We start from the raw sequence: 21114 nt of genomic DNA, 5'->3' as shown, positions 1-21114 counted from the left end.
GAGAGCAAGACACGTCAAAAGCCATGTTTTCTGTTTTGAAAAGAAAGGAAGGCAAATATATTCAGACTTACAATCCAGATCCCGTCGTAGTCAAGAACATCCTTAAACTCCAGACACAGCTGGGTCCACCATTCCACTGTCCTGGGGTTGGTGTAGTCAGGAAACACTGAGTATCCAGGAGGCAAGGACTAGAGTCCAGAAGTACAAATGTCCAGATACTTTTTCATTTCTGCTATACTTCTTCTTTAACACTTTCAAGCAACAGCAGATTAAGCACTTAAGAGCACTTAAGAGAATTTAGTAGACTGACCTTTCCAATAGCAGGAGTTACGCCATCGGAGTTGTTTATCCAGACTCCCATTTCCTGTCCGAGGTCATATGGCCTGTAAGTACCTGGTTCTTCATCCTTGCTTATAAACGGATCCTAAAAACAGAGGTTACACTTCCTTTATCTCATGTTATGTTTTCTACTTCTACATTTTAGAACAATTTGATGTTATTAATGCACACTGCAAAAACATTGGAATCATAGAATCACAGGGTTGGAAAGGACCTAAAAGATCATCCAGTCCAGAGTTGGGACACATCCAACCTTGTTAGTCCTCTCTTCAGACCCGATGTCAGCTGAGCATGTCTTATGTCAGCCTGGTGCAAAGTAGCTCAAGTTCTCCACATCAAGTGGTCAAACTTCTCTGTTCCCCATCACCAGCAGCTTACATCCTGCAGACCACCCCTCCTGCCACCATCATGGTCCAAAGGTAATCCCACCACTGCCAGTTACATGGACACTGCTAGTTTCTATTCCCAGCATGGTCATCAATGGCCATTGAGCTCACTGAAGAGAGGCCTGAACTGTGCCTGGGTAGAATGGTGGCTTTCCATACCAGGAAGTAATAATAGCTGGAAAACTCTGAGATGCCAGTGAAGAACTCTGCTCAGCAGCCAACTGTGAATAAAAGGAGGTTAGTGTGCTTAGTGGAATGCCCCTAATTGGGAGCAGCTATCTGCTTTGTATTATTTAGAATGAAGGAAGATTGCAGCCATTTTAGAAGGGAATTCTTCCCCTTTCTCTTAGAAAATGTTATCCCCTCAGGTTCTGCTTAAGGCAAAAAAAAAAAAACAAAACCAAAAAAAACTTTCAGTTACTACACACAAGAGATAGAAATGCAACTGAAACAGTCCTTCCTTGAGCAATAATTCAAAGGAATTTTAATTAAAAATTTATTGGAGTTTAAATACAAAACGGAGGGACATAGAATATATGATCTCAAATGGTAACATCCTTTAAGGACATGCTTTAAAACTCAATTTAATGCCTAAATTAATTGTCTGATTTACTTGTCAGCCCTACAACAGCTATTGCCCTGGTCAGGAAATTGTATTCTTCATGTATCAAAACCAAAAGCCCCTGCTAAACCCTCACTTTAACTGCAAAATAAAGTTCAGCTTTAACTATGTAGCTCCAACATCACTTCCATAATTAAAGAGTGTAAATGTCTATAGTGTTTTTAACTCATTGAATAGTTCAGTTTTGGAAAAGAGAAAACTGTCCATCTGCAGTAATTATCTCATTATTGTGGAAAATATGGCTCTCGAGAGACTCAAAGGCTGGAAGAAATCAGTTTAATTAGCTACTCCTAATCCAAACTTCTGGTATCCTTCAGCCGAAAGGTTATTCCTGTGCATAAATCTAATATATTATGCAGGTTTGGCTATGTCCTAAAGAGAAATAAACTCTCCCAGACCTAGTTTTGCATTCCATTGGTTGTTTATGGGAGAAGGAAGTTCATATCTGTTAAACCTTCCCTAATTCATGTTTTATCAGCTCTTAAAGAGGAGATGCTGAGCAACCATACCTCTGCCTGGCTGCTCTGAAACCTGTACGTCCCCTAGCACTTACCCAGACCAGCACAGTTTCACCTATGGTCTCAAATATAGACTTTAATGCATATCCATAAAATCTCATTTCTGGAAATTTTTGCCTCTACAGGTACATATAGCTGGATTTTAAAGTGTTAAAGCCATTAAGTCTTATTTTGAATCATGATCATGTTTGCACTGACTTCTTTTCTTAAGAAAAAAAGAAATTCTCACTCATGTCATCTCTAGCTGTTTTCATTGTTGGTGTGTTTTAATGGAAGGTATAGAAGGTATTTATTTAGAGCTCCTCTCCACTAATAATGTTTATAATTTTTCATTCTAATAATTTTTTACTTTCAGAACTTTCCTTTGTTTCTAAATGTTTCTTCTGACTCAGAACAAGTCACAGCCAAATTATGCACCTTATTCAGCACAGCAATGATGACAAAGTAATGACACTTGTGCAAAATCTCCCTTACATGCAGGTTGCCTCTGAAAGACAGAAGGAGAGAGAACTGCTGAGGGGTTACACTGAGAGAAGCCCCGCTGCTACCAAAGTAGCCATAGGCATGGAGAGCTCTCAGCACTGGATGCAATGAGGGCTAGGCTTCTGGATGGTGAGGCAACAGCTGCAGACCAAATAGAGATGAGCGGAATCCATTCACAGCTCTTTTACTGGAGGTTTTACATGACATGAAGTGACAGCAATCAGAGCACATTTCCTGAAATCAACATGAGGTAGCCAACAGTCTGCTGCACTTGGGCAACTTACTCATTACTGTCACTGCCAAAGGGGATCTAAACAGAAAATAGTTCTTTCTGTATCAGACTCGATTATACTTGTCTTGATTGCGGTTAGCATGGCTCTCCTCATTGGGGAACAAAACTTTTCCTATTGTTTCAGCTCCTGACTCAACCAATGGGAATGATGGAGATCACTAACAAAAGTAACAGCCAAAATTTGACAGAAGTAATGGTAGTTGTATATAATAAAGTGAAGGCAAAAAATGTCACTAGGAGTGCAACCTGGACTTCCCAGGAGCTTTTCAGAAATGGACAGCAAACTGGATCTTGCCTGTGCTCTTTATGACAAGTATATCTGAAGACATGGAGCAAAACACAGTCCTTGTTTACAGATTAGTTGAGGGGGGAAAGAAGGGGCTCCTGTTAGTATTCACATGGGCTTATTGTGTAACTGAAGAATGATTACTACATTCATTGTATCTGCCTAACTACTGAATTCAGATTTATATAACAACAGCTACTTGCCCTGCTCCAGCAAGCTCTGAGGAACTGAAAGTGCTTTGAAAGCACTGTTGAAGTTCACAAGTAAGAAGATAATGTACCTCACCCATTATAATGTGACTTCATCCTTGTAGCTTCCTACACAGCAGAAAGTGTGAAACAATTGGAGACATCCTAAATTTGATGAGAAAGGAGTGATTACCATGCCTTTACCAAAGGGCAAGAGCTACCTCAAACTCAGTGTTTTACTCTATATTCATGTCTCACAAACTTAAGATAACTCATTAAATAATCAGGTAGTGTTTAAATGTTGAGGTGTTTAAACTCTAAGAGGTTAGGTGATCTTTAGAGAGGTGTTGAAAGATGGAGGGAGCCCAAACTGCAGAGCAATTGGAGAAAGCACTCACTCCTGTCTGTGTATGTGCTCAAGTACATGTTCTCAAGCTACTTACAAAGATGTATCCAGTTAATTTGGGGCTATTTTTTAATTGAAATTGCTCTACATCAAAGTGACTTAATTATGTTAGTGTTCCAAGGATGGAAGCTTCCTCCAAGAATGGAATGCCTGGCCCACCCTCAGCAGTATGCTAAACTTCCCAACAAATCTAGGGGGGAAAACAAGACCAGGGGGAGACTTCTGATTTGCTATTTGACAGAAAACTGGGATTTTTAGATTGGGAAACTGCAGAAGCTCCCGGTTACCTCAGCTTCAGGAAAGGTTTAACATACCACCACCAGTAATAAAGGCATAATCCCACAGATTTGGACTCTGCTGTTCAGTGTATTGTCCCCTCAAGCCTTTGAAGACACTACCATTGATCAAGGGAGAAATATGACCCTTATTTTTAAAAGGCTGGATCAGCTTAGGGCTTAAACATCTGTGATCTGTCTCAATTCATCTGGATTAACTGGTAATATTACAAAGATTAGCCACCAATATAGTGGAGGCAAAAGTGATGCAGATCTTTGTCATATGAGACATTTTTGATAGAATTAGGGAAATATGACTGCCATTCTCCAAACACTGGAGAAACATTGTCTGGAGACAGTGAAATCCAGGTATTTACTAGACAGACTGTGTCCAAACCCAAGCACCAGTGAGGAGGAGCCACTACAAAGGGATCTGAAGCTCACACCCCATGAAAATGGAGTAAAATACCTTTGTTCATTTAAACTGTAGAAAAAGGGCTGAGGGAAAATAAGCTTCTGCAAATAAGTATATCAAGAACACAAACAGCAGGATGTGAGACTGGCAATTTGAGCTATATAAGAACCTAATGAAAGGTATAAGCTGACCACTTAGGCTGGAAAATAAAAGGTGGGAATGGCAGCAGAAAAGAACTGGAGATGTCCCTGCAGGGTCATTGCATCCTGTGGGTCACTTCAACCTACTGTACATTATATATATATGTTTATTTATTTACTTATAGCTGCAATTTAAGTTACTTTTTTTTCTAACCCTGTCCCTAGTGATCACAGTGAATAGATCATGATTCTGTTCTCTTCAGCAGCACTTTGTGCCCACTTGCTCCTTTCTCTGGGTCTTAGCATCCCTGCACTTTCCCATCACAGAAATAGGAGGTCATGCCACCACCCCTGACTTAGCCAGGCTGTGCAGTACTGTACTGCATTAGGGCCCTGCAGAGCAATGTCTTATGGACTCATCAAAGACTATTATTTAATTTACGCGCCTCTAGTTTCTTTACCACCACTAACATTTTCTATATTTACTTCGAAAGGAAAGTGATTTCAGTTCAAGGACATGTATGGGGGCTGCTGGAGGGAGATGGCAATCTTGCTGGAAAATCTGACAAGGGAAAATGGAAACCTCTGATTTTCACTTCTGCTCAAATTAATTCTTTTGAGTTTCCCTCGATGGAAAATTTTTTTGTGCAAACAGATTTCTCTTACATTAATTCAGATGAAAAGAAAGCATAAAGGCAACGTGATTTATAGTTACCAGCTATACTCATTGATTGTGAGTAGATCTTTTCCACTATTCAGCTATTTCTGTCTGCACGTTAAATTCATTTGTTCATTATCAGAAAAAGAACAGCATTAAAGCAATGCTATCTCAACTCAGACCTGAAAAGAGGCGAATTTTTTTTGTAGGTGAGTGGAATAAATGAAAGAAAATTGATGTTACGGTAAAGAGATAATACTGGCACACACAGGTATGTGATAAATGCAGCACATTTAAATGTGACGTCTGCAAGAAATTGTTGTTCAGCTCTCCTCAGTAAATGACAAAAATAGAATATGTTCCACAACAGCATGTATGCGTTAGCACCTGGATACCGCCATGAGTACCGTGATGCAAATAGTTCTTATAAATGGAAAAATAATTAACAATGTTTTTAATTTACCAGAATAATGACACTGTGCATTCCTTCTGTCTTCAGCTCTTTGATGTACTCTGGCAGACCTGCATAATTCGTTTTGTCATAGGTGAAGTCCAGGCGACGATCCATGTAGTCGATATCGAAGTGCTGGACATCCTAAGCATTTTAAAAGCAAACATTGATGTATTTTAAAAAGAAAATCAGAATGGGTGCAGCCGTGTTCCTAGGGAGGAATTAACCTATGAAATGAGACCTAAGAGACTGATTATAATCACTGTAACTGACTGAGGCCAAATCAAGCCCCTATAAATTTCTGTGGCAGCAACAGACAAAATGGATACATGGAAGTCCTAGGTTAGCAATTACTTGGCAGTGATATCTGTCTGCTCTGCCATAGTTTGTGTTTACCAGCACCTTGTACTGCCATACACCAATAAATTGTTATAACAGCATTAAAGCAAGCCCAAGCCCAGCCTGCCTGCAACACAGCCAGAAGCAGCACTTAAATCTCATATTTAAAGCCCATTCTAAACATTCTTCTGAGCTTTGTAAAGATATTGTGCAGAAATGGCTTGTGAATCCACTACAGATTATGAACATCTTTTTGTTCTACGATTCTATTCATGGGATCATCACATTTTCCCTAATATAATTTTATTCACCTCATTTCAGATTTCGAAATGAGCACAAATGGAGAAAGATTCTTACTTACAAAGGGGATATCATACTGGTGCATGCGTTCAACAGTTTCCTTTACGACATCAAGGCTGGGATAACCCCACCGGGACAGATGAAATCCCAGAGACCAGTAGGCAGGCATGTGCGGGCGTCCAATGGCCTGGAGCAGGAATGAGGAATACAGAAGTTCAAAAGCTGAGGTGAAGATTTTAGGGAGATTAATAATCCTGAAAGACCAGGAGAGGCTCCCAGCTCATTTAAGCCACAAAGACCAGAACACAAGTATCACACACATTTAAAATGCCCCTTACTTTCTCAGTCAACTCACTGCACCACATAATTCATTGTAAAATGTATAATATACTTCGCTTTAACACGGGCTTTAAAGCAGTTTCTCCTGGTGGACCTAACCCTTTGGTCAACAGAAAGCAAATCTCTGGCACTGCACGCAATGTCTGCTTTGCTGATTTCTCTTGCCACATCCAGCTGAACAAATTCATCTGATGTTTATTTGAACTCTCTGAAATTTTAATCGTATTTGCACACCTCCCTGATGAAATCCAGTTGTTCATGACTGACTGCTGATATTGCTGGCCCACAGCAATGGGTTGCCAGGTGTCAACAAATCCCCTCAAGGTCAGAGTTACCATTTGCTCCATCAAAATTCTCAACTGAAACACAGTTATGAGTTAAGTACTACTTCATAAATATTTGATTTCCACCTGCTCTGTGTAATTCAGCTGCAAATTGCATGAGGAAACTTGTTTGCAGGTAGGGATGTGCGAGGTATCCTGGTCTGCTTGCCAGGGAAGCTGCTGGGGCATCAAACAACAGCAGGTCACTTTGAGAAAGATAGTGAAATCCTCCCTTGTCTCATTGCTATACACCACTGTTTTCTGGGGTAGATATTTCAAAAGCCTCATTCCCATTTTAAACAGTTAGGTCCCATGAAATTAGCTTTTGTTCGGTGATTCTAAGACCCTTGCAGGCAACACATGAAAGTCTAGTAGCTAGTAAGCACCCATGATTATTAATCAGTCACAGCTATTGACTCACTTTGGCTAAGTAACCATTCCTCCCTTGTTTCCTTATGAATCTCCATACCTAATTACGCTAGGAAGTGGAAAAGAATAAAACTTGAATATTGGCAGCTAAAATCCATCAACTTTAATTAGATAAAAGGATACACTCCTGGCAATTCCTATCAGTTGCATAGCTAAGCCTTCCAGTTTCAATGCATAGAGATATCTCTTCCTTCATGAATTTGTACAGAATCTGACCAGGGGCAGCTGGACTTAAAATTGCTCTAGAAGATGTCACAGACTGTAGAGGTGATGGGAAGTGCAAGCTGCAGTGGACAGAAAAATAAATCGAGGAAAAGCAGTGGGTGTTTTAATGCCCCTGAGCACTTCAGGGGAGAACGCTGAGGGTCACATGTTTGTAACTGAGGATGGTTTGTGAACAGACAGGTCAACTTCATACACTCAGCATTACAGATTTGGCTGCACAGTATATGTTCACTGATTGGGATCTCTTGCCTAAGGCAAGCAGTAAGGGGCCAGAACGCCTGGTGGTTAATGGTTTGAGTTCGGGCTGAGCACTGCACCCCTCATGTGCCTGTTCCTTGTCCCATTCCACCAGATTCAACCCTCTTCAGCCTCCTAGCCTCCTGTGTGCAGCTGGAAATGAAGCCAAGAGAAGAAGTAAGCACAGCTACCAGCAGGTTGGCACTGCACCATTGCCGTGAGAGGCCCTGGACAGATGACTGTGGCCTCAAATCACATATGGGGACACCAGTGAGCAGAGATGTGCTATTGCCACCGCAGTGCAGTCTCCCCAGATGCAGACCCCAGATCCCTCAGACCATCCTTCCAGCTCTGCTGGTGTTTCCTGTGGAGAGCTGGGCAGAAGAAATGGCTTAGGATTATCCTCTGGGCACCTGCAGCATAGCACTATAGCATCCAGCACAGCACCTTCAGGGCAAGTCTGCTCCTCTATCACAACTGCACTCACCATATCACAGACATATTCATCCGAGGAGGCAGCAGAACTCGTTTTAACACAGCCATGCTGCAAGATAATCTCTGTGAACCCCACCATTGTGCTCCAAAAGCAGCTGCACAGTCTGCCTATGTTTTCTCGACAGTAAACAGAGAATGACCTCTCCAATAAAGGTTAAAAAAGCAGAACAAAACAAAAGAACTCCCTGATGAAACAAAACCATTTGTGTACTGGCTTCTTCCCTCGGATAAGAGGAAGATGAAAAAACAGCTGATAAATATTAATCCTGCTACTGGATGCAGAGCCCGGTGCCCTGGCAAGATGCCTGCATGGCACAGAGACCAGCACACAGTCATCCTCTGAGCTGGCTGCCATCAGTCCAGACACAGTTGGAGGGAGCCCTGCAATGCCTCAGGTCTCTCCTGGACGTGCTGATGAGCCTGGGACATCTCCCATGCCAAATCCAAGAGCTGGATGGGGATTAACTTCCAACCTGTGCTGCACTGAGTGCCCTGTGTGCTGAACTGGCAGCTGGGCAGAGGTTAGGCTGTGGCCATCCAGACACCAGGCAGGGCCTTCCCCTGGGGCACTGCCTTGTCCCCAGCACTGGGGAATGCTGTGGGTTGGCTGTGTTCTGCACCCTGGCTCTGCAGACCTTATAGCTGCCCTGAGGCAAGGCGGTATTTTGTGACAGCATCCCTTGAGGAGTTCGGGATTACAGTTAAACAAATGGAAGAAAATCTACCTTGCAAGCAAGATATTAACTTTTAAAGCAATTAGTTCCCCAGGTTGGCCAGGCTGAAGCAGCTACGGTAAGCGTAATCGGAATGAAGAGAACATCTGAAGAGGAAGGATGAAAACAGGGCAGCTGGGAAAACAAATGTTCTTTCTTCTAATTATACTTTGGACTCTCTCTAATGGATCCCCCTGAAGCTTCCTGATAAAGTAAGTGGCATATGGTACCTACGTGCAGATGGATTGGCAGGGGCAGAGATGAGATTCTGCAAACCTGAAAGTTGGGTTGGATTTGCTACATATTTAGGATCTAGTTAATTCATATAGATTGCATTCTGCATACAAATGAACACAAAATGCAGTGCATAGAGAAAATCTGATAGGAAAAACTGACTTGCAAAGCATCAGAAAAGGTAAATGAGGTATAGAGGGGGAACTGAGGGAGGAAAACATGAGAAATGCAGAAACAGCAAACATATGGAGGATCCAAACTGACAAAAAGGGGGGAAAAAAAAGATACAGCAGTGCAGAAGTAGAAAAAAAGATCCTATTTTTGATACCACCATTCCTCCTGCACTTGGTTCATAAATAACTGAGTGGTGTTTAATAGATTCACTGTCAGTTTACCCGGGTTTGCATAACTTAGCCTTATGTAATTTCTGAAGCTCTCTCAGATGCATTTGAGAGCAGATACATCTAGGAGGTCTCCTCAGTGAGAGCAAAGCTCAGTGAGCAGCTAAAAGCCGTGCCCAGGAAGCAGGTGAACAGCATTCCCTCTCCCTGTGTTGGGCTGTTGGACAGATGACATTATTACTATGGGCATTTCAAATGGATGATGTGAACTAAATTATAAATGCCATATAGTAAAAGGCAGGTCTCTGTGTTACTGCTCAAGCAGGAGGTGGAACTGGAGAGCTCCTGAGGTCCCTTCACCCAGAACTGTCTCACAGGTCTGAGAGGAGGAAGTAAAGCAGCACTTTCCTTGCTTAAAACAGAGCTGGTTAATGCATGGTCCCAGTTAATGCATCAGCTGCATTTGGTGACCAGGAGGAACTTGTCACCTGCCATGTTTGTACAGATAGCTCTCGCTGGGTAACAACTGCTTATACACTCCCAAACCAGCAATTTCCTCATGTATTCTCAGTTATTTGGAAAACACTGGGCAGCTGAAAAGCAAATAGTTATGCTATACTCTGTGAGACGGGAGTAAATAAGGTTTTTCCACATCTCTGCTCTCAAATGCAGATACATGAGTTTTCATTAGTGAAACACAGACTAATTGGACCAGAATCAATACGCAGCTCTCCTGCTAAGCACAGGTTTGATGCCTTTGAAGTTCATTCTACACCTCAGTAGTCCAGCAGCGATAAAGCTTCCAAACATTCCCATCTGTGCTCAGCATCCTTTTAATGCCTCCTGCTCCCAGTTCTGCAGCAGAGCAGGAGCAATACAAACCACCTCTTGGTGCAGAAGCCTCTTCAAGCAAGGTTTGAACCTTTGGCCATTTTCACCCAAGAGCTCTAAAACACAAGGTGCCCACACGTTTGGTAAAAGTCAGTGTCAAACCAGGGAAGGGCAACTCAAACCACCCCCAATCTCCTTCATCCTGCCTTCTTAGCAGTCAGACTGCTGCCAGACACCTCCCTGTCATCAAGAAGCCTTTGGAAGCCCCGGAGTGAAGAAGTTGCACCAGATCAAAACAATCATGAGAGCTCTTTCTTTGCATGCAAATGAAGCAAAAATAAAAATAATAATAAAAAGAAGATGGCTGATTTAGACTAAGGGGAAAAAACAGCTGCTTTAATCATGTTAATAGAGCAGACTAAGCTCCTCATTGTTGTTTCCTCCTCTCACAAGCTCTCTGATTCATGCAAATCAAGGAGACAACAAAAGGGAAAGGGCTGGAAAATCTGTCCACCACCCTCAGCAGAATACAAAATGAAAAACAAGGAGAAAACTACACTATCAGCCACATGTTAGGATGGTTATATCATAGATAGTGTTCATATGTTGTGAGAGTGGGCCACACAATCAGAATCCAGTGATATACACAAATGTCTTTCCCTTATGGAAAAATCCCAGAGGTGGAGCAATAGGGTAACACCTCTGCTGTAGTAATGAACAGTGTAGACCAGGTACTGATGGGAAGGCTTTTGTTTACAATATCCATTGGTTTTTTATCAGTTCCTAACAATGTTCTGCCTATCAGCCTTTCCATATTACTTTTCAATGTATTGATTAGTGAGAATCATGGAGCAGAATAATGTACTATAATAATACTATACCAATGAAAGGAAGGTTTGAGGAGCACCTGAACATCAGCACACCGTCACACAACATCAACATCTGGCTCTGAGGCAAATCTAGATCAATATTTGGCCAACTTGTTCTTACCAGCTTCTGGCAGGGGACATTTCCAGCCTCCTTTGATGGTCTGTTCAAGTATACCGTTCCTATTATAGGATTTCTCTGCCTCTAATGTTCATCTTCTGCAGACTAAGGTAGCGCCGTATTCCCAGTGGAAACAAGGAGCAAGCAATCACCATTCTCACTACAAGAAGCCTGCTACTGTTCCCCTGTTTAAACTTTCATGCCTAGTAGCTGAGCACAACTGTGCAGGAGGGGGGCTTCAGCAAAAATGCATTTCAGTCCGTCCTCTTTTATTTTCTTACTGATAACAGTTTGTGCTCTCCTTAGTCTTCCTCTAATACTGATGTATGATAGGATTTTTTTCTGCTGTTTGCTCTCACATCAGCTGTCACTGTGTATGAGAGGCGGGACCAAGCTTCGGCTGAGTTGCCTGCTGTTAACCCAGCACCGATGGAGCTCCTTTCAAGGCACTGCCCCACATGGCCCTAAGCACTTCCTACTAACCTCTGTGTATTGCTGAATGACATTTTCAGGAGTTGGACCAAGGAAGACATAGAAGTCAAGGATCCCTCCAATAGTGCGGAAAGTTAAGGATGGGTTTGGACTCAGAGAAACATCTGAAAGGGAAAAACAGGTTCTCAGGACAAACTTACCCTGGCATAAGCACGCTGGTCTTTTCCAAGCATTAGTGTGTCCCCCAGGTAGAGGTGCATGGAGGTCATTCCCTGACACTTTACCATATGACCAGACAGGCACACAGGACCTGTACCTGGGCTAGGAATTGTCCAGACTTTCTGCAATCTGCATCTTTTGATTGGCTTCATGCAGCAATAAATCACAGAAACCCACACAGATTGCTCAGAATCATTTGTCTGTTTCATTTATATCGCAAGGAACCACAAGCTTGTGTTTAGGGTTCCTCTGTGCTATTTTAATCTTCTTATTGGAAGTCATTGCCTGCCAGGAGAAGCTGATTTTATAGACTGAATGAAGATTCCCCTTTTCTGAAATTATACTATTGGATTAACACAGTAAGGTGACCATGGCAACACACAAAATACTTGCTGCAGACAAAATACAGGGCTAACCTAAATTGATTTGATTCAGTTATGCCAGTCCCAGAGGAAATTTATTCTACCTTCTCCCTTTCCTTTATATGCAACTATTTTTTTAAAAAATAATCATATATTTTCCCTGAAAATGCCTTACCTCGTTTCACAGCCATTCTGATGGAATCTCTTTGAAAACTTTGAAGCAATTACTGGAATCTCTATTATGCAGCATTCTGTTGTACTGTACCACATTGAAAAAAGCAATCTCCGAAACAGCTTATTTATTTATTTATCTATTGATTCTGTATTTACTAATTTACTGCCTTTCTATATGCAGTCTGCATAGGGAATCTGCACATCTGCCTACCTTGTGCATTGGAGTTCAGAAGGAGAACACCGTGAGCATTGGAGTCATCCTCTACACACATGTAGAAAGGGTGAACGCCATAGAGATTGGCAAGCGGCTGAAACAAAAGAAACATGTTAAGTATAGTTATTTTTTGCCATTTTTTACAGAGTTTTGGTTAGCCAGGTACGTATTCAAAGACAAGAAAATTCATTCATGCATAGTTAGAGACTTGTTTCAAAAGGTTGGAGATTTTTTTCATCTAAACTGGTGTGAAGTCAAACTGATAGAACAAGAGCTGCTTTTCTGCCTCAATACAGTGCTCCTTAATAGCCTCTCAACACAACCTTCTGTGTTCTGCTAAACCCTCTAAAAAGACAAGGGAAAACATGCTCTTGTAGAGACATTATTCATCATCCGTTGACCTCAGTTTTGCCAAACTTTTAATAAATCCTGCTGAAGCCCAACTTGTTTGGGTGAATGGGGATCGATCAGGGAGCAAGATTAAATGCTTTCCTGACTCAAGGTTTTGATACATAAAACATTGTTTTTCTGATAAGTACTGCACCATGAGAAAGACTCGAATGAGAAGCATCAAATTCTCCTCAAAACGACTTATGATTTTGTCATTTAATTAAAACTTATGACACCTGCAGTACACACGACATTCAGTCTTTGCCATCAGCTCCCATCAGCAGTGTTATCATGCACTCCCTGGGCAGAGCTCTGCCTCAGCTCTGCCTTGTTGTGACAGCCCAGGACAAAGCGCTGCCCGAAGTGAATTACCGTGGGTGCCTGGTCCCTGCTGAACATGCCGTAGGTAACAAAGTCCATGTTGTGTTTGAAGGACACATGCTCCTGCTCACCAAACCCGTACACAGAGGTGGATGGCACAGCTGTGGTAATCTGAAGATACTGGTTGGAGAAAAACATATCAACCAGGGGACTGTCCCACCTGGGACAAATGGAGGGAAACATGGTTAGTTTGCTCATCCTTGGTATGCACCATTTTAAGCACACATCCAGTTATTTACGATATTTCTGTACTTTGGAGAGTAACAATATGAAAAATGTTGAGCTCTATGCGTGCTGATGTACTTAACCAAATACACATCAAATTCACCTTGCAGCAGCTGCAGACATCTTGTCTACTTACACAGTAAAATGCCTCAGTATAATTTTGAAAAGAACAACTGAAATAAGAGAAGACACTATCCATAATCCTATTACCAAAATAAGTCATTGCTTGTGCTATTTCTATGACAACCAATGGGGCAGGCTAAAAATTGTTATTACACAGTGGGCTTCAGAATGCATAGTGAGAACAACAGGCACTTGGTTGTTATCTGCTTTAACTTTTTAATGCCTTGCTTGATCAGGACCAGATGCTTTTGCTACCCTGATTTTATGCACAGTGCAGCAGAATGACAGCGTCCTCCAGACTCTGCTCGAATAAGATGTTTATGTTGTGGTGGATCTTCCCTTGCTTCTCTCACCAGCCTAGTACCTTTATTTCTATTGACTTGTCTGTGGACACAGGCTCACATTTTAATTAGGTGTTGCATTCTGTTTCCTATCTCCAGTGTTATAATGAGCAGAAATCTAGATGGGGGAGGGCATAGTCAAGCTGTGGAGAAGTGTTTCATTAATGGTGCTGTGTATGCCATGAGTACCACATTTAGATAGCACCCTCTCGAGCCTTGTTTAACCATGAATGTGTTACAGCTAATTAAAATAAATGAGCCAAAGCGGCAGAGCGTAGAAGTGGTATAACTCTCCTTTTAATGATCTTTTGTCAATGACTTTGACAAAATTAAATGTTTGATCAATTTAACCAGTAAATCGGAGTAGCAGAGGACACACCACGCTGTGAGGGGACCACACTGCCCTGCCTGTCACCCACCAACCTGCTTGGGGACCCTCTGTCTCTGCTTGCCAAAGGTGGGCACAATCTATTGCTATAATCCCAGATGAGCCCTAAGTCACACACCGGTGTGGAAGGGTGTGTGCCATCTGTAAAACATGGCCTCTTTGATAAGGAAGAAGAATAATTATTTGCATTTAACTTTTGACTTTGTTGCTCACCAGCAGCAACTCCCCTTCCCTTCCAGCACCTTCTCTATCCATGAACAGCGATAAATAAAGCTGTTCTCTCATAGGAAGGCTAATGCACACAAAGTATTCCTGAGACCCAGGCTCAGTCCCTGGAAAACAGTTCTTTATGTGAGAGGCTTCTGACAACTGTGTTGTGGCACTGACATTTCCCACGCCAAGCACAGTGCTACCATAGCATTAGAAGTGCTCCTTCCCCTTTGCCAGCCCCTCCTCTGGACAGGAAGGTATGAAGTGCTGCAAACCACAGCCCTGTGAACAAACCCTCTGCCCCAGCAAATCTGCAATGGTATGGAAAGACCCTAATATATGCCATGCATTTCCCCACGGCACTGCCATGAGCTCAGTGTCTGCATGAGATCCCAGAACTGGGTCCCATCCTGCAGCCCCATTTCAGCCATGGTTCTCCATCAGCACGGTCCTATCAACCTCTGTCCAACACAGCACTACACACTAAATACAGCATTAACAAACACATAAAAAACACAGGTTATGGCTCTCGCATTTTTTCTAGGCACCATTGTATCTCCTCCATTTAAAAAAGTGTGGTCAGGTTTTTCCCTGGCATTTCTCCTGCCTCCCATCCCCAGCCTCTGCCCTCAGTGCATTGTGGTTGTCTGTTCAGTTATTTTCTTGCAATGTTTGCTTATGTTCTGCTGGCAAAGACCAATCATTTATATGAAAAAACAATGTCTGACATTCCTCAAGCACTCGGATTTACTAAAAGGAAATATTAGGTTTCTCCCCCCTCCCCTCTTTGCTTTTTAAACACAGACAGAAAGAATGAAACAGGAGGGAGCATAAAATGACACTGTGCCTGCAGGTATCTGCATGATTCTCCTCCGTCAGCCCTGCAAACAGTAGCAGTGCTGTGATGGACAACAGCACTATGCTTGAGGAGGTTGGGCAGGGCACAGGTAGAACATCCCACGCTGCCTGCACTGGAGGTTGTTTTCACAACACTGGAGGGAGATGACTACGAGACATTGGTTTTAGAAATGGAATCATCAGGTCTTAGGTGATACTAAGGTGCTTTGCCTGGCTGAAGGGTTTGGCTGAGCCACATTCCTCAGAGCTAGACAGCTGCTGGCACAAGCTGGGATGTCCTACAAAACCTCCAGAACCTTGGAATAAATTCACAATACTTCATTAGGAAATGCACATAGTGATACCCAAATCTCTCACACTTCTGGGCAGCACCAGTGCAGAGCCCAGGCTTCCCCAGTTTTCAACTGCGCTCAGATTTCTGAAAGATGTTTCCAGTGCTTCACAACAGCCACGTTACTTCTTAACTACACGCCCTGGGAAGACTCACTGGCCTGCAGAAGGTATGCCAAGAATATATTTTTTTATGTTTATCTTACTTTTAAGATGAGTAGGAGAAAGTCAGTGCCAGCAACAGATCTTCCACAAGTGTGACATTTTAAAAAACAAGTTGCAGGGTATATTTACTGTTACTAACATAGCTCTGCTCTACTTCTTCTACTGAATTCATCGTCATGGTATCAGGGCATCTTCTGTAAGTGGCTGGATATATAATGCTTCATTTTTGATCTGCAAAACACTTGAATAAGTGATATGCCTGCAATATTTCTCGCCTACATAGCATAAATCTTAATGATTAGAAGAGTAAAATAACGGCTCTTGCAAAGCAGGATCAAATCCAAGTTACCCATGACACGTACAATTTGCTCCTTTTGCTTTCAGCAAAACTGCAGCTTAAGACAATAGCATTATAAATCATTCTAATAGCCTTGCCTATGTAAAAACATCTTCACGGTAAGTGGCATCCATGCTTACTACCACAATCAATAAAGAAAGCAGCTGAACTCTACAGCAGCCTTTTTGGAAATGAAGGAAAATCTTGATTAGATTTTTGTTATTTGTGCCATGTCCTCCCAAGTGCAAACAAAATACTCCTAACTCTTAATAGAGAAGGGAGTGTTCACGTGGCTTGGGGAAAATGCTCTGCCCTCCATTATTCATGTGACATCATGAAGAAAAACTCACTTGAAGAGCAGATATTAAAGTGCAGAATCAAATCAATGCCCCATCCTCCTGCAGCCTGCTCTCAGCAACAGCCCGTGCCAGGTATCACAGAGGCATAAGATGTCACTCAGAGACAGCCCTGCAATAATCTGCTTACAGGGGAAGTTTCTGGCTGTTTTCATAGAATTAACTTATGTTGTGAGACACGGAGACAGAAACGGGTTTTTTTTGTACTGATGATTTTTCTATTATGCATCAATGTGCATCCTGCTAACTCTCCCGTGTCAGCACAGCCCTGGGGCAACGAGTCCCGCAGAGGAATCACACACTGCAAAATTAGAATGTCTTTGTTATGTTTTGCTGCTTTAAAGCAGTTTGTGGCCTTTTACTCTCTGTTCTTACAGAAATCAGAGCTTTCTTTAAGCCTCATGCCTCATACCACCACCAACAGCGACTGTTCTTGTTTGTTACAGGAGTGGAAAGGAGAAGAGCGTTCAGCTTGGGAGAGCGTGCCACTAACAATACAGAGGCTCCTATCCATTCCCTCACCTGTCTTATTACAGCCCAGCATTTTCTCTCCTGTTTTCATTTGCAAAGAGTCCTGGCCAACAACAGCCCAGTTTCCCAGCAGAGCTGCAAGATCAGCTAGGATAGCATGAGCAGTGCTTTATGCAACTAATGGTGACTGCTAATTTTTGGCCAGTTTGGGCCACTCTGCCGAGATAGGTGTTTTCCCAGCTAACAGGAGCAGGTTTGGGAACTTCACCTTCAGGGCAGAAGACCTGGCCCCAGTTCCTGTGCATCATGGTTCAGGTCTAGGACTTGTAGCCCTCCATTTTGTTGCAGCTTTGGGTCACATCTCCAGCAAGATGGAGAACATCTGCCACCTGCATAGGAATAGGTCTCATCCAACCTGGCAGACAGAGACAGCACCTCTCCCTCCCACAGCTTGATTGCTCTTGGCACGGGGAGGATGTGCCCTCACCACTAATAGCACAGCAGGAAAGCAAAAGAGGGTAAAAACAATGGGACAGAGAAATGAAAGCAGTGAATGAGAAGAAGAGAGGTAAGTGGGAGGAAAGACAAGGAAAAGAAACGAAGGCAGCACAAGAGCTGCCCACCAGCAGCACCTGGATCATTTCCCTGCTTGACCCCATCTGATCCTCAGCCCATGCAGACAAAGCAGAGCCTATCTTTGATTACCTGAAAATGTGGCTGTACTTGGTGTTTTATTCCTGATCTGGACTCCGCATGAGGTTTGCAATCAGCTATTAATGGCTCTTTCCTGACATAATTCATTCCTCTCCCCTCTTGTCATGATTACAAAGCTCTGGGTTTATCCTGCCCTCCTGAAGCCAGCACTCAGGTGGCTCAGCTATCACAGGGGCTCCTTATGTGCAGCTGGGAGGAATGCCTGTAAATCACATTCAGGAATCTCTGCAGACTCCAAGTCTCCACTGCTCTCCTCTGCAATGCTGTGGATACAGTGATAAATTGCTCCTCAAAGGATGAGGCAGTGGGAGCACAAGTGGCAGAGCTGGGATGGGCTTTTATGTCAAGCAGATGGAGTGGGAGCTTGCCACCAGCTGTCCTGCCATCCTACAGCTCCTGCGTCTGCAGCTTAGAATTACAAAATCATCTAGGATGGAAAAATACCTTCAGGATCATAAAATCCAATCATCAACCTGACCTAATGAGGCCCATCTCTGAACTACATCCCTCAGTGCCATGCCCACACATCTCTTAAACACCTCCACGGATGGGAACTCTGCCATTTCCCTGGGCAGCCCATTCCAACAGCTGACCACCCTCTCCATGAAGAAATTATAAGCCTTTTCTGGGGCAACTTGTGATCACTGCCTCACATCCTATCGCTTGTCACCAGAGAAAAGAGACTGATACCCTCCTCACTGCAGCCTCCTGTTGGATAGCTGTAAAGAGCGATGAGGTCTCCATTCAGCTTCCTTTCCTCCAGACTATTCAGCCCCACATCTTTCTGTCACTGCTCATAACTCATGTTGTCCAGCCCTTCCACCAGCCTCACTGCTCTTCTCTGTGCTTGCTCGAGCTACTCAGCACTCCTGCCAGGGGTGACTCTTCATCCTATAACCACCACCAGTGCCATTTGAGTGAAACAAAAGCCCCCACAAGCACAGAATTTCCCCTTCTCTAAGCAAAACACTCAACCTCTCTGCTGTCGAGGATCTTTTCTTAGCAGTGCTGCTCAGAGGCTAACCCTGAGACCTGGGGTCACCACAAGGACTGAGCTCTGTGCCAGCCCTAGTCGTTGTGCAGGCACCTCTCCCTTTTAATTAATGAGCCTCTGCCAAAATCTCTCATTACAAAGAGAACTGGGTCTTCAGCTTAAGCTCACCACTTTCACAAAGCTGTTCATAAAGTCTAACAAGGAATTAAATTATTTTTGTTATCGGGCAATGCATAACACATTCCTCTATAACAGCCTGCAAGAGGAAAACTTTACAGCATTGGCTGCAGTGCCCAAAAAGAGATGGCATGAGGCTGCAGCTAAAAGGACAGACAGCTAATTAAAACCCAGTGCAGTGGTTCCATCTGCAGCCATCCTAGAGGCTGCATCGCATCACACATATGAAGCCATCCTTACATTTAATGCATAGATAATGCTTATCTTTTGAATCTGTTTAACAAAGAGTTTCTGGGAAAAAAACAAACAACAAACCAATGATGTGACCTGCTTTGTTCACATCTGGTGTTGCACTTGGACATTAAGGACCCCCTGGGAGTGCAATTTGCAAAAGGCTCATCTGCTCCAGCACTGGTAGAGCTGGTGCCAAGGAACAAAGGCACAAAGGGGTGGCTGTAGTCAGGAACTTTGCCTCAACATCTGCTGCTGATCTGAACTAAAGTACTAATACAGGTATACCAACAGCCTCCCATGGGCAGAGCACAATTTGCTCCACTCTCGCAAGGTTCTGATTCAAATGGTGCCCACATTTCAATGCCCTGTGCCTCTGCTCTGCTGACCTGAGTGATGCAGAAGTGATCTCTCACAGAACGACAGGCCAGACCCACCTGCACCATCTCCTGCTTCCATTGAAACCAATGGTAGCTGGGGCCTGCGGGCCCCCGAGGACCTGAGCTTCAGTTTCTCAGGCCTACAGCTGGAGAGTGGCACACGAGCTCATGCTAAGCTTCTGGTGTGTTACAGGACCCCATATCTCAGAAAACAGTGCTTCAGTGCTTCCACAGCCTCAGAACAGCAATGCTTCAAGCCGTGTGCCCAGAAACTAGCGGTCTTAAAGCTAATTTGGCTTAACAGATGATCATTCCTGCATGCCTGTAGATAATCACTCATCAGACAGACAGATACCCTACTAATAATGAGGATTTCAGGGAGGACAACTGGGTTTATGCTGGTTTGTGCTTGAGGCTGTGTCACACAGCAAAGCCCAAGGAAGCAGCCAGCACTTGGCCTGTCGCTCCTACTGCCTCCAGAGCGTGGAGCTGGCAGCACTCTGTACTCACAGCACTGTGCCGGTGCTCTTCCTCTTCACTTGGAAGCGCGAGGAGTCAGGTGAGAATTCCACATCATAGTTGGCATCCTCGATGGCCACCCCTGGAGCATCGATGCTGAGGGGCACCTCAAAGCGCTCCCGGCTGGGGTCGTACACCTGGGCAGTGAAAGGGCGATGGTTGGCTGGTGTGGGGTTGGCCTTATAATGGCATCCTCCCCCAAAATACTCACCTTAAACCTGAGCCTGTCCTTTGTCTGGAACTCCACATCCATAACAATGGGAGAGATGTCATTGCCAAACAGTGACACTGTGCTGCGCTTGTCCAGCGTCACCCTGTGACAGAAACCTGCCTCAGTCCCACTGTCACCTCTTGGTGCAGGGAAACAGCCCAGCATTTCTACATCAGTTCTTAGAAATAATACATCAAGCACTGATTTGGAGAGAGAGAAAACCTGAGGTTAATCTCCCATTTGCTGAGATCAACCTCCTCATGGTGAAGCTGGTGGCACTGGACTGCTGGTTGCAGCAGAAGCCTGAGCTCCCAGCACAGTGCTCAGCTGTTGTGGATCATGGAATCACAGAATCATGGAATGGTTTGGACTGGAAAGGACCTCAAAGCCCACCCAGCCCCACCCCCTGCCATGGGCTGTCTGCCCCCCACCAGCTCAGGCTGCCCAGGGCCCCATCCAACCCAGCCCTGAGCTCCTCCAGGGATGGGGCAGAAACACACTTGCCACCCCTCCCACACCAGACTCAGGCACAACAGCTCGCTGCCAGCTTACCTCCAGCCTTTCGCTGTCTTCTCTATGCTCCTGGACAAGGAGTAGCCATAGCCGCTGTCCTCAGAGAAGAAGCACGATGGAGCGTTGGGGATGTCAGTGGCACACCAG

At 43.8% G+C, this 21114-nt stretch overlaps 1 protein-coding gene across 1 annotated transcript in view; it reads right to left on the bottom strand.

Moving 5' to 3' along the window:
- The window catches only part of LOC107308092 (sucrase-isomaltase, intestinal-like), a 43794-nt gene extending 23025 nt beyond the window's left edge, over nt 1-20769 (bottom strand). Inside the window, exons 1-9 of the mRNA XM_015851689.2 lie at nt 20455-20769; nt 20235-20380; nt 13416-13584; nt 12651-12747; nt 11736-11848; nt 6160-6285; nt 5472-5603; nt 311-424; nt 72-188 (exon numbers count right to left, since the gene is read on the bottom strand). Of these exons, the coding sequence (XP_015707175.1) occupies nt 72-188; nt 311-424; nt 5472-5603; nt 6160-6285; nt 11736-11848; nt 12651-12747; nt 13416-13584; nt 20235-20380; nt 20455-20619 (1179 nt within the window). The 5' untranslated portion in view covers nt 20620-20769. The remainder of the gene's footprint in view (nt 1-71; nt 189-310; nt 425-5471; nt 5604-6159; nt 6286-11735; nt 11849-12650; nt 12748-13415; nt 13585-20234; nt 20381-20454) is intronic.
- Between the last annotated feature and the right edge of the window lie 345 nt (nt 20770-21114).

This window comes from Coturnix japonica, chromosome 1, assembly GCF_001577835.2.
Source record: "Coturnix japonica isolate 7356 chromosome 1, Coturnix japonica 2.1, whole genome shotgun sequence".
Classification (NCBI taxonomy): domain Eukaryota; kingdom Metazoa; phylum Chordata; class Aves; order Galliformes; family Phasianidae; genus Coturnix; species Coturnix japonica.
Note: the sequence above shows the minus strand (reverse complement) of the source record. Positions and strands in the feature narration are given on the sequence as shown.